General features: G+C 52.3%; 6 protein-coding genes across 6 annotated transcripts; 3 read left to right on the top strand and 3 right to left on the bottom strand.

Moving 5' to 3' along the window:
* Positions 1-650: 650 nt before the first annotated feature.
* PG997_008845 (uncharacterized protein) lies at positions 651-2,864 on the bottom strand (the record flags this gene model as incomplete). The annotated part of the gene is made up of 4 exons (XM_066813160.1): positions 651-1,287; positions 1,845-2,272; positions 2,326-2,469; positions 2,745-2,864. The coding sequence occupies 4 exons, from the start codon at positions 2,862-2,864 to the stop codon at positions 651-653; spliced, it is 1,329 nt and encodes a 442-aa protein (XP_066668502.1).
* Positions 2,865-5,477: 2,613 nt separating this feature from the next.
* On the top strand, positions 5,478-6,062 carry PG997_008844 (uncharacterized protein; the record flags this gene model as incomplete). Its single annotated transcript, XM_066813159.1, has 2 exons — positions 5,478-5,692; positions 5,756-6,062. 2 exons carry the CDS (start codon positions 5,478-5,480, stop codon positions 6,060-6,062), a joined length of 522 nt encoding a protein of 173 aa, XP_066668501.1.
* A 446-nt stretch (positions 6,063-6,508) lies between these two features.
* Positions 6,509-8,503, top strand: PG997_008843 (uncharacterized protein; the record flags this gene model as incomplete). Its single annotated transcript, XM_066813158.1, has 3 exons — positions 6,509-6,695; positions 6,748-7,135; positions 7,273-8,503. Exon 3 carries the CDS (start codon positions 7,493-7,495, stop codon positions 8,501-8,503), a length of 1,011 nt encoding a protein of 336 aa, XP_066668500.1. The 5' UTR covers positions 6,509-6,695; positions 6,748-7,135; positions 7,273-7,492.
* Positions 8,504-8,598: 95 nt separating this feature from the next.
* On the bottom strand, positions 8,599-9,765 carry PG997_008842 (feruloyl esterase-like protein; the record flags this gene model as incomplete). The annotated part of the gene is made up of 3 exons (XM_066813157.1): positions 8,599-9,047; positions 9,121-9,439; positions 9,484-9,765. 3 exons carry the CDS (start codon positions 9,763-9,765, stop codon positions 8,599-8,601), a joined length of 1,050 nt encoding a protein of 349 aa, XP_066668499.1.
* A 709-nt stretch (positions 9,766-10,474) lies between these two features.
* PG997_008841 (glutamine amidotransferase) lies at positions 10,475-10,942 on the bottom strand (the record flags this gene model as incomplete). The annotated part of the gene is made up of 1 exon (XM_066813156.1): positions 10,475-10,942. The coding sequence occupies one exon, from the start codon at positions 10,940-10,942 to the stop codon at positions 10,475-10,477; it is 468 nt and encodes a 155-aa protein (XP_066668498.1).
* Positions 10,943-11,146: 204 nt separating this feature from the next.
* Positions 11,147-13,130, top strand: PG997_008840 (uncharacterized protein; the record flags this gene model as incomplete). The annotated part of the gene is made up of 3 exons (XM_066813155.1): positions 11,147-11,312; positions 11,745-12,625; positions 12,777-13,130. The coding sequence occupies 3 exons, from the start codon at positions 11,147-11,149 to the stop codon at positions 13,128-13,130; spliced, it is 1,401 nt and encodes a 466-aa protein (XP_066668497.1).
* Between the last annotated feature and the right edge of the window lie 35 nt (positions 13,131-13,165).

Raw genomic sequence — 13,165 nt, 5'->3', positions numbered from 1 at the left:
AAGACCGGGTGGCCCGTTGCATTAAGCCTGGCCTTTTACTTCTTGAACCGGCTTAGCTTACCTGGCATCAGCCAGGAGCGTTGCATACTTCGCCGAGAATGTGTATACCAGAGTACACATGTATGTATATGTGCCAAGATTGGGAAGCACACTAGGATGTTTGCTTCGCGTTGCGTTCACTTCCACATAGGGCGGGGATACACATGGCCCCAACCTGTGGCGCTGTTGAAACTGGATGAGTAACAAGTTGTATTCATCATATAACTGGAGCGCCACTATAAGAACGCGACCCCCGGTGCAATTATTAACCTCCGTGACGCACAGCAAAAGGCAAGTTGACTATTGGGGGCAAATGACGCCACAGGAACCAGTTTATGGTATCTGAAGTGCCTCGGATTGCCTCCCAAAGGTTACACGCTAGCCATATTTATCAATTTCAAGCCTTCCGAATTCTGTAAATCTTTCCCCATAGAGATAGCATACTGGGTTGGGGACCGAAATCAGCAACATAAAGAAAAGAGACCTTCTTGATTGAATCAGGAAGATGATATAAGAGTAAAAGCCAAAGAGAGATTAGCATGACAGTCCTCGGCTGTATCGGCAGCCTGTGCCACATCATAACATTGGCATGTAATGAAAAAGATCGAGACTTAGTTCAGACGATCGGGGAAGTCAACGCCATCAGTCCAGCGCAGGGAAGGCGTGAGCTTTTCATTGGTGTCGAGATGCAGATTGCCCCATTCAGTGTTGGTAAACTTGCAGCCGGGTCCTCTTGTGCATCGAGGATCTTTGAGACAGTGATGGCTCAAGTAGCAGTCGTAGTCGAAACACTCAATCGGTCCGCGAGGGCAGACACTGGTGCGCGCTTTGTAACGATGAATAGCCACCTCCTGGGGACTCAGGTCCACATCATGGATACGTTCGCAGTTGGGGCGTTTGCATTTGCCAACGAGGTAGTGGTCGTTGCAGAATGCGTTAGGATTGACCTTCTCGAGCTTGGACTGATACGTTTGCTGAGCCGGCGTGTTGGCTGGATGCTTAGTAGGAGGATCTATTCGGTGACCATCGCTGTTGAAAAGCATCGTCTTGGTCATTTTCTTCGGCTTTGCCGCAATGTCGATATTTTGGAGACTTTCAGAACCACCGGCTTTAGCGTAGCTGATAGACACTCCTCCATTTCCCGAGCTAAGAACACTGGCAGTGCGAGTAAGCTGCGCAAGCTGCGGCTCAGTGTCTGCATGCATGGTGGCTGGGGTCGACGCAGTCGAATCCGTGAAGGGGGTGTGGCTGCAGACATCGGAGGCATTTGCTTGTCAGGAGACATGACAGGTAGGCTTCTCTGGCTTCCATAGTCTGGCTGGGTTGCGGGAGGGGGAAAGGGGTGGATGGGAAGACTGCTAGGCGGGGAGAATGCAGCAGGTGCAGGTGCCCTCTTGCTTTCGTTCAATAGAGTATTAGATCGGAAGACCTTGCTAAAGCTGGTAAGATCAAAAGGGAGTTGCTCTGCACAAATTACTGGTCAGGAACCGTCCTCGAGAAAAATGCAGGGACAAGCAAATATGCGCTGAGGCAACAGCCGTGTATTCAGGGTAAAGACCAGATGCCTTGCCGGGACTGGATGAGAGAAAGGGGAATATGTGTGAGCACTTACTAAAACCCTGTTCGGCTGGGGTTGTCTCAACTAAGACAATCCTATTACGGAGTTCAGGATAGTCACTATATTCTCGGAGATCACTGCGATGGAACAAGTCAGCAATCTTCTTCTTTGGGTAGCATCATTGTCCGCAGTGTTCTCTTCATGCACTGTAAAAGGGTCAGGGTGCAAAGGACTTGCTGATACGTACTGGAGATAGCCGTTGTCATGGCAGCATGCCACAAAGATCTTCTTACACTGAAGATTTCTTAAGTAGTGGTTGAGCATTTTGCGTAGTTTGGAGTCTGCATTCTCCTTTCCTCGACCAACATTGACAAAGTCGACCTCGGCCCTGCTGTTGGTGAACTGTTCGGCAAAGGTTCGCATATCCTCATCACGGTCGATGACGTTGGACAGGCGGAGAGACTTGGCCAGGTCGTTGAGGTTGGCGTAGGCACGCGCAACGATGGGTATATCCTCGGTGTTGAAATCATGGTTATCGGTCTGGAGGTAGTCCCGGACAGCCTGCTTGAGTGCTTGCGCAGCCGCGGGGCCGCCCTCTAATGGATTCCGAATATACTGGTCGGCAAACTTGGCTCCGTCGCCATCTATAAGAATCGCGATAAAAGAACCATCTTTCTGTCAAGATGGTTAGATTCAAGGCCATGACGAGTAAGTATGAGATTACGGACAATCTTCTGCTCCAACCGTTTCATATCTTGGCTGGACTTGTCCGACTCCATTTGATAATCGCGGCGGGACTTGCGCTCAGCAGCTAGATCACCCCTAAGCTGGTCCATTGTCTCCTCAGTGTCCTCTAATCTCCGAAGAAGTTCCTATCATTGCAAATTAGCCAAGCACATCTCATAAAGTACTAGGAGAACGGGAAGCCAGGCAACATGCTTGACCACCAAAACATGTCTACACGCCGCCGACTAGGAAGGAAGTGATGCGTAGACGGTACGATAGTGGCACAGAAAAGGCAGGCACGGCACATGCCGATCCTAGAATGAGCAGGACCGACCGATCCATGCGTGCATGCGCCATTGAGTTACCTGGTAGTCGAGCCGAGGCTGGGAAAGAGGCGCCGTGGTGTGTGGTGGTGACTTACTTGGATAATCTTGTCCTTGCGCTGGTCGGTGGCAATAAAAGAGCCCATCCAGGCAGTGGCGGCCTGTAGGATCTGCTGGGTGTCGCCAATGGCCATGTCGGCCTCATTGCGGATGTCCATGGTGGGCGGTGGCGGGCGAAGAGCCACGGGTGGACGGGGAACTAGGGAGTCCGGAGAAGGAGAGAGCCTGCGAGCCTGACAGAAGCTGACGGTCCACTACCGTCCGGGGCAGAATTGGGAATTGGAGCGCGAGAGAACTGGGGTAGCCAGCAAGCTAAGGTCAACCCGTACCGTTCAGCCGGACTGCGATCAATTGCTGGAAACCAGTCTGGAGGACGGGGGCTGAGGCGGCGTGGTCGCTCAACAGTGAACGAGCTAAAGTGAGTCAAGACTCGAAAACTAGAAGTCGGGGCTTTTGTGTCCTCGGAAGGTTGTGCTTTCCATTGACCAGGCCAGAAGCAGAGGCAAACGGGAAAAAGAGAGTTGTTTGCTGAGTGATGTGGATGAGGGCCGGAAGTGGGGATGGGCTCGAATGCTGTTGCCAAATTTTTGGTTGGTCAAATCGTTTGGCGCCAAGCGCAAGGCAGACACGAAGCCCCGAAAGCCAGTTCAATGGAAGCCCACGTGACCAAATATATTCCTTTTGCACTGCGCAACCAGTCAGTCGGACGGCAAACGCAATTCGCTACTCGTCTGTCCCAGGTACTTGCAAGCAGAACATGAAATAAACTGATGGGAGAATCAAGGTCCAACATCAATTGATTGGCATTTTCAACATGCCTAAATAAAGCACCTAGCAAAAGCTCCCCTGTTGCAGTGGAGTGGAGGTTGGAATCGCGACTTTGTAATTACGTGGCCGCGTAAGCTTCAAAGCCATGGTACAGCCCCGATACCCAAACTTCAGTGAATGCAGAAACGACACGGAATACCCAACTGAGCCTGGGTATATTCATAGAAACTCGTCTATCCATGTCCAACCAAGCAGTATTGAATCACGGGATGCTGTGGCTGACCCGTGGCGGATGTTCAGACGATCAATGGCAGGGTCCCGCAATTGGATACCCCAATTCGTGAGGTATTGAAAGCTGCACGGCCGACCATTTGCCATATTATCGCGTGATTGATTTGACTTATAAGAGCTGTTATTGAGTTGGCTGCATCCACGCTGATTCTTTGCCGGTCTGACTTAATTTAGCTCAGCTCTGGAGACATACAACACGCAATTGTTGATATCGTTATTTTATGAATTGAGTACCGAAGACGAGCTATAGTTGCTTAGAGGTTCCTGGATATAGCAGATATAGGAGCGCGAGGGAACGTCGTCTTCTTCTTGATTGGGATTGGCTCGCTTCGATGTATGTGAGGCAGAATATGACAACTTGTACTATTACGTAGCTTCCACACCATGTGGTTCCTTCTGTTTCTGTAGCCTGCTTTAATGTACATTGGCTATTAGCCATAGAAAAAAAATACGCGTTGGCCTGCTCCTATGCGCTACGTCTAGCGTGGCATCACCCCCTATCTACACTTGGATTCAGGGATAATCAAATTTTTGGGGTTTACAGTTTTTCGTATCAAGGATGGAATAGTCCCGCTTGCGTTGTGAAGTAGAAAGCAGTGATCAAGCCGTCGGATAACCTGATGGTGTTTTTAGCACATACAGTCTGAGAGAAAAACTTTGTCTTTGACAATCCAAGCAACTGTAGGTTTAAGATTATGATAGCAGAAACGATTTACTTGTGTGCATTTCATTTCGAGGGGCGAGAGGCTCTGTGCCTGTGCACCAGCATATCTCAATGAGCCCCTTAGGCATGATATCCTCAGTAGATGTAAGTAAGTATGTGCATAACGAGCAAGAATACATATCTCAACGCAATGCAGAATCGAAAATGGGGGCAACCAAACCAAACCAGTCTTCCACCACGGAAAGGAGCTCACGTGGTCGACACTCAAATTCTCAATAAATCAGGTATGTCATCACAATATCAGCAGGTGAGCTTACTATACGTCGATCCTCCTCCTTCTCTGCACCACGTCCTGTTCTATGACCAAAAGGGGCAGCCCGAAGTATGCATGACGCGATGGAGGAGAACGGGCTCGGTGGGGGCAATCATTCCCCTGAAGAGACAAGTAACGCCATACGGAGGAGTAGCAGACGTTACAATATCAGGGAGATGAGCTGGGGCTACCGTCCAGACAAAACAGAATTGCATAAGTAGGTGGAAAGCCTGGTATGACGGCACTTCCTGTTGCTAGCATTCCTCGGGATAAGAAGGTCTCGGCTTGCAGGTCCTACTCAGAGCATTTTCATCAATTAAGTCTACTCGTTATATTATATGCTCCTATAACCTACTTACCTATCACCAACCCGCAACGTAAACCGACTCAATGACCGCCCCAAAACGCACATCCTCCTCACAAACTCCGAATATGGCCAAGCCAGCGTCCACCGTGTGGTAGCTCACACCTTGACGGAGCGGTACCGAGGTGCCGTCGAGGTTCACCTAGCCTCCTTCGGCCCGCTCGCGGACCTTGTGCGATCAGCGTCCGAGTATGCTACCCAGCAATGCCGGGGAGCTCGACCCTAAATGTTCCACCGTATGAAGGGGAGCGATATTTCTGCAGCCTACGGCCGTCCCGAGCTGCATCTGGAGGAGCATAATAGAATGAGACCGGGCTTCTTCAACACACCCAAGCTTTTGCGGTTACTACCCCGCCTGACGTCGCCTTGGGATGGGCCCCAATTTGGTCGACATCTTCGAGGCGGTCCGCGCACTCATCTTGGACGTTGTAAAGCCGGACGTCACGGCCGTTGACCCGGCCTTCTCGCCCGCCGCCACGGCTTGTGTACAGACAAAGATCAAATTCTTCATTCTGGCGCCCAACACCATCAAAGACTCCTCAATGCCTTTCCAGCCATGGGGCCAGGCGTTTTGGAGATACCCTGCGTAAGTGGGAAAACAGTAGGTCCAAGCATTGAGGAAACAGACTGACGAGTCTCCTTTTCTAAGCTTGGCGTCTGGACAGCCTTACCTTCTCCCATGGTTTCTCATCCCCCTTAATGTGTACTTCATGCTCCACATCGTCCTGTACATCATGATCACGCAACCCACCCGGCACCTGAAAGCATACGTACGGCGTTATACGAACAAATCCGTCACGCCCATGACCCTGAACCTGCTGAACCGATTTCCCCCTCTTGGAGTTAAATACCTCATCGGCAACCTACCGGAGCTCGAGTTTCCGCACATGGAGAAGAAAGGATCAGAGTTTATGTCTTGGGAAGGAGCAGGTTTCCCTCCGTTCTCAGAGAAATGAGAGGGGGTTGATCCTATGGGGATATATTCTCGAAGTTCATTGAGAAGAAGAGGGGAGAGGACTAAGCACTTATGCTACTAACGGGCTGGAGGAATACCAGAAGACTGATTGACTCCACCGAATGCCGATTCTTATCCAGTTGCTCGAGTTTTGTGTGTATCACTGGGAACCTAACGAGTCTGATGCCGTTTCCTCGACTGACTCTCGCATAGACCTGTGTTATGCTCATTTGTGGTCAACCAGGTTCACGGTATCGAAAGTAATATAAAACGCCTGTCTGTGTTGGCCAAAATATGGATTTCATGCTTCTGAATTTCCATTTGATTGCTGTATCCAGTAAGCCAACGAGGAAAACTCTAAGATCCTCTATTCCAGAACCATCTCGATTCACATATATACCCAGCCCACCTTAAGGTGTAACCCCTTATCGAAGAAGTAGGAAAGCTATGTCTCAATTAGCCCCCAAGGGAAGAAAGCCAGCCGATGTCTCACCAGCATCAAGCGCCGAATCTTCCACCGAGTATCATACCACCTCAACTTCCAAAGCATCCACCAAAGCGTCGTCGAGCTCAGCATCGGAGAAACTACACCGAACATGGACCGCCTCCCCAGAAACCAAGAGAAGAACCCTTCGTATGTCTACCGAAGGCAAGACACCGCTTTCTGACTGTGATAATACGGAAAGCCTCCCCAAAAGAAGGTCGAAAACCGGTTATACGTGAGAAAGGCCCACCAAGCGACGTCTTATTCCAGTGTCCGGAGCACAAGACGCTCTACTATCCCACCGTTTGGTACCGACTTTCGACGCAGCCAGATTTCCTCGCCTGCTCCCGATGCTACGTGTCGCATATCAAAGGATCCTCTCTCGCGCATTCATTCGAAAGGTTCATGCCTCCGGCTGGTGCTCCGTCGCGCTGCCGGTTCTGGGTACCGCGCGTCGTATCGATACTCTGGCCGTGCGCCCTTAGAGATCGAAGTATCGAGAACATGGTCAAGTTCGCGGATCACCGAAGCGCGATAACGCACTGTTCCGAAGTCGGAGGCGAATTAGAAAAGACGAGAAAGCGACGTTGGTTTGTTTGTGTTGATGAAGAGGGCGATTCGGAGCCGTTAGAATGCTGCGAAGCCTGCTACGAGGATCGAGTCGCAGACACGGCCTTTGCGACCAAGTTTAAGCCAGCCCCGAAGCACTAGACGACACGGGCTCCAGAAACTGCATTCTGAGCATTCAGTACATTCAGGGTTGTCTAGAAACCTTCGCAGAATGCGACGATTGGGCGAGCTTCCTCGTCGCGGCGAGACAGCGACTTCGAGCCTCTGAGTGCAGAGGTAGGTTGGTGACGGTATGTAGCACCGACCAGCTTATCCCAGTCGGACAGGATGGCAAAAACCTGTGGATCTGCGAGGCATGCTTCTTGGATAATGTGGCCATGACGGATTTCCACAGCCACTTCACTCAGGCCCGAGACAGCGTCGCCGCAAGGATCAAGTTCAGATGCGCATTGTCCACGGGGCCGGTGATGGTGGCATTGGAAGCCGCGCTTATGAGGAACGACTACAGCATCTTCAGCAATGCGTTAAAGTCCATCACGAGAAGCAAGTCTTGTAGACAGTCGGGGATCCGGGGCGGGCCATGGTATACCCTCCAAGGTGGCTGTAAAGATTTCCAGATCTGCCAGGCCTGCTACTGCGGAATCATAGCGCCTTGTGAGATGGGCCCCTTCTTCGACCTTGCTGATTCCGAAACGAATTCGGACTCTATGGTGAGGGTATGCGACCTCAACCCAACAGCACCACGGTTCTTGTCATACGTCGAAAAGCTCGCCCAAGTTGTCGACGTCGGGGACTTCAGCGTGTTTGACAGGTATGTCCGCCAGGTATCCGAGCTGGCCCCTTGCCCCCGGAGGAGCAAGAGTAACGAGAGTCTTTGGTGTTGCGTTGACGGGTGTACCGTCTGTCCAGATTGTTTCGAGACCGTGGCATCCGGCACACAGTTTGCGCATCATTTCGAGGTACAGCGTGTGACTGAGCCTCCGCCGATCCTATGCAACTTGTCGTCTTCACGCATGCGGCTCAAGTGGGCGGAAGCCTGCAGAGATGAGTGTATCGAAGACTTTCTCTCTATGGCAAGGCATCGCCAAGACATGTACAAGCAAGCTACGTCGGCGATCGAACACATCCAGCAGCTGCACAGGAGCCGTTTCGGCCAGGCGTTGGCAGATGTAATGCTTGGAAGCCGCATCTCCGCAGAGAGCAGACATTCATTGACTGTGGGAAATCGTTCTGCAATAGACGTTAGCAAGTCTAATTCCAGTTTGACAGTAGATACAGAGAGTGGCACGTTAGAAAGGCTGGTGCGAGAGACCCTGGCAGACGCGAGACGGAGGGACGAACAGAGGCTCATTGAGGAAATCGAAAATAAATGGAAAGCAATCGACTAGTTCTCACGAATGCGGAATGCAGGGAGGATTGGCATTGGTAGATTTAAAACCTTAACATATCGAATTGTCGTTGGTTTACTCCCAATCGGAAGACCTTAGTTCGGTACCAGGTCCGATGAGCATGCGGCTCGTGATGTTGAGTCTTCGTCAGTCGGATCCGTGATATCATTCTGCGCCCGGTAGAGAGCAAGCTTCCGCTCCTCGCCTTCGGTCCCTCTCCAGGTTCGGCCATGCAGATGCCGGAGACACAGCTGTTTTCCATCGTCCGGGTAGTACAACCAGGTAGCCCATTTGGACCACAGTCCCTCCTTCATCTGGGTGCGCGCGCGCTGACCGATCTTGTCCTCGATGAAATCGCCCCGGAGCATCGCGAGACGGGACGGGAAGACCCGGGCGAGGTAGTGCGCCGTGCTGCAGATATGCGGCTTGTCGTGCCAGAAGAACATGGGAGTCAGGGAATGCTTGCTGTCGTCCCGGGCTCTTGTGGCTTTTCCGGCCCTGAACTCTCTGAAGAGATTGAAGATGACGGAACAGGAAAGTCGCGCTTCAATGTCGAGGTTAACTCCTCAAAGCACGATGCCGAATCACGTCGGCGTGGACTGCATACGAAAGCATACGTACGGCGGGCAGACAGACGTACTTGATCGGGACTGCCGGGTCACTTTCGGAAGCTTGCATGACACGCAGTGTATTCTCGATGGGAATGTCAGCGATGATAGACCAGTCATGCTGAGCCACAAACACATAGGGCGTTTCGGTAAGACGCAGCGCTTCGCGCACAGCCAAGCCGAATCCCAGGCGCCTCGACGGCTCAATAAACGTGACCTGCTTGTCGGAAGTCTGACGGGCTTCAAACGGCACGCTGTTGGTGACGATGCAAGGAGAACCGAACTCGGCCTCGCCCTTGATGACGGATAGCGGTATTTCTTGTTCATTCTGGTCTGGAAAGTACTGCTCCAGTACCAGCCTTTGACGTTCACCTTGTACAGGTCAAAGTTGCTGGCCTGCTCGGCGGTCACTTGGCCCCTTTTGAGGCGAGCCTGTGGGACAATCTGGTCGTAGCTATCGAAGACGACTATCACTCGACAGGAGGTCAAGCTAGGACAGTGGCGTTGGAATGATTGCAATATGGCCTCGATGAGCTCCGTAGAGGGTGCAGAAGGTGTGACGGATGTAGTCAGAATGACTGTGAGCAGATCGGATACAGACTGCGAGGTGACCCCAGATCCAGAGGCTGGATCACTATCGAATGGCTTGGTCATTATATCAACGATCTTGATTTTTCACCAGACTCGATGTGGCTTGCTCGTATCACCTGCATAGTCTTGTGGTATGCAATGACAAATGGGGTGGTGGCCTTGGATGTCTTCTTGTGGTTGATGTGCAGCAGTCTTGGACCAATGGCAAAATGTCTTTGGTGCATTCGGGCGGTAAAAATGTGAAATTTGGGAGTCATCACTTCAGTTGCTGGGGCGAGGCGCAAGACTTAGCTTAGCAACTCTACCGGTCGGCGTCGGACACAAATGCAGTTTACCTTCCATTTTCTAGCTAATCTAAAGACCTTGAGAACATCGTTAATAATACAGAACTGACAGGAAAGAATGCATCAACCTCAAGAAGAGGCGTACGGATGATTAACAATATAGCAGATCTCGGTTCCTATTAATGTGACTCCAACCTGGAAGTGTGTTTAAAGCATCTTGGCATCTAAGGAGGGTCTTTGTCTTAAGTGCCCCGCGCCGAGAGATCGCGGTCGGGTTCCAATTTTACAAGGAACCCCGCTAACCTTACCTTTTCTTGGGAGAGGGATCGGCTCGACTCGTTCGAAGATGCACAGATGCGGCACATATTAACCTTGCCCTAACTTACAAAGTCTTGTTTAGTCAGGGGCACATCGCGAACATCTAGGTAGGCATTATCTGTATCGTTCATTCATTGTCGTCTCTAGTTGTTGTAATTCATGTTGTCGTTCTATGAGAGGATCTGTTCTAGCCACCACACATGTATTCGGATGTCGTCCGTCAGCTCCGGGTGGAAGGAGGTCCCAAAGACATTCCCCTGGCGCAGCGCGATGATATCGCCCGCACCCTCAGGAGACACCGATCCCAGCTCCCCAGCGGCAGCGGCCTTGTTGGAGGCGTGACGGCCCGGCAGAACGGCAAGAACCTCGACGTGGGGGTTCTCTTGCGGAGTTGCTTCGGCATCGTGGGCCTTGGCGGCTGTGGGCAGCAGCAGCTTGTCCACCACGGGTGCTCGGATGAACATGGCCGGGAACGGTGATGATGATGACTCATTGCTGCTGCGCATAAACTCCAGATCCAGATTCGCCATGAAGCTCTCGTTTTGTCGCCCAAAGTGGTTCCGGTGCACGCGCACGTCGAGTCCACCGATGAGCTCCTGGCCGTCTTGCTTGACGGCGCTGGCCTCTTCGGACAGCATGATGAGGCCGGCGCATGTGCCCCAGACTTGACGTCTCTTGACCCTGCACCCACCAAATCCAGTCAGTCAACATACTCTATCTTTTGAAACCAGCAGTAGGTTATAGTAAAGAATGAATAAGGAAGAAAACCAGCTGGGTGTAACTTACTTGACATAGTCCCGCAAGGGTTCTAGCAAGCCACATTCCCGGGCAGCGCGCGAGAGATGAGTCGATTCGCCTCCAGGAATGATCAGGCCAGCGTTGCAGGACTCGAGCTGCGCGTCCGAGCGTACTTCGATAACGGCAACGTCTTTCTGGAGGGAGGCGGCGGCTTTCTTGAGTGCTGTCATGTGCTCGATGACGCCGCCCTGGAAGGCGAGCACTCCGATGGTAGGACCCATTCTCTCTGTATCTCGTCTACCGGTCTGTCTTCCTTTCCTCAACTGTGAATGTCAAGAACTGTGAATGTCAAGTTTCAATGGTCATGAAAAGAACCAACAGGGTAACATTTCTGCAAAATATATAGAGGAGCAACACCAATGGATGCATGTAGTAGACCAATGGGTAGCAGCGGTTACTTCTGACTCCAAGTTGGTTAACAAGTCGGCGCACGCACCACCGGGCCGGCTAGTATCTACCACTGTTACCACTAACTCTTAAATCCAGCGTGGTTGATCAAGACCCCTGGAACGGCCACTTGCAGCCGCCCGTGCTTTGGCCAAGCAAGCCAGGGTCCCTGAAAAACATAACGTCACCGCCTAAAGTTTTGGGGGCCGGTCCTTTTTGAACTGTCTTGCGACAATTGCACCAACAGCCAGCAAGTTACTTTCACCGTGACAACTTACCTTACAACAACAACAAAACCTCTTTCGCACACACTTCCTCACGGCACATCCAACAATGCCGACCCCGACTCGCGCTTCCAAGCGCAGAACAAGACGACCCAGCAGCGCGTCTCCGACCAGACCGTCGGCCTCGTCAAGCTCTCCGACTTCCGCAAGCGGCGCGCCGAAGTCCTCGAGCAGCAGGAGCGCGAAGTGCGCGAGGCCGCCGTCGCCGCTAACAGCGGCAACGGCAGCGGCATCGACCGCTCGCAGACGGGCACGCCCGACCCCAACGCGACGAACAGCGACGGCAATGCCAGCAACGATAACAGCAACAACGAAAAGGCAAAGGACCGACAAAAGAAGCTCCTCGGGAACAAAAAGCGGAAAACTGGTGGTGCGAAGTCAAAGCTCAGCTTTGGGGATGACGACGAGGAAGAGGGCGGAGACGGAGGCGAAAGTACCGGCAAGGAAGAAAAGGCGAACGGTGGCGACAAGACCGCGACAACGACGACGGCCACCAAGAAGTCCAAATTCAAAGCCAACGCGAACGTGTCGATCGTGCCCCGAGCCGTGACGAAATCGGCACTCCAGCGCGAGGCCGCCGAGCGAGACGCCCTGCGCCGCGAATTCCTGCTGAAGCAAGAAGCCGTCAAGGCCACCGAGATCGCGATCCCCTTCGTCTTCTACGACGGCACGAACCTCCCCGGCGGCGTCGCGCGGGTCAAGAAAGGAGACTTCACCTGGATCTTCCTGGACAAGAGCAGGAAAGTCGGCGCTGAGCTCGGCGTTGGGGAGAAGACTAATGCGCGCCGAGAATGGGCGCGCATCGGCGTTGACGATTTGATGCTGGTCCGGGGAGGTCTCATAATACCACATGTGAGTTCAAAGTTCTTTTTCTTTTCTTCTATGGGACCATCTATCCTAGAAGAGAATCTGTCTTTCTACCCTGTCAGACACCAATCTACTGAGCATTTGCTCAAAGATGATGCCCGACTTCTATGATCTGTGTATGCTAACATATTTCCAGCACTACGAGTTCCTCTATTTCATAATGAATAAGACCCTAGGTCCCAACAACCAGATCCTGTTCGACTACAGCGCCGAGCCGCCGGTGCTGAGCAACGCGAACGCTGCCGCCGAAGAAGCTTCCGCAGAACCCATGTCCACGGCCGACAAGCGCGCCGCCAAGGTCCTGCCTGACATCGATACCCTCGAGGGAGCTGCAGACGACCCGACCTTTACTAAGGTCGTCGATCGACGTTGGTATGAGCGAAACAAGCACATCTATCCTGCCAGCACTTGGCAGGACTTCGACCCGGAGCATGACTACCAGAGCCAGATTCGCAAGGATCCTCGCAGCGGTAACACGTTCTTCTATTGATCCGGTTTGTTCGTAGCGAGGCTTTGGTAATCTGT

The sequence above is a fragment of the Apiospora hydei genome (genome assembly GCF_038363865.1).
Source record: "Apiospora hydei strain CBS 114990 chromosome Unknown utg000006l_segment0_segment0, whole genome shotgun sequence".
In the NCBI taxonomy this organism is placed as follows: Eukaryota; Fungi; Ascomycota; class Sordariomycetes; order Amphisphaeriales; family Apiosporaceae; genus Apiospora; species Apiospora hydei.
The sequence above is the reverse complement of the archived record's forward strand: the minus strand, read 5'-3'. Positions and strand labels throughout refer to the sequence as shown.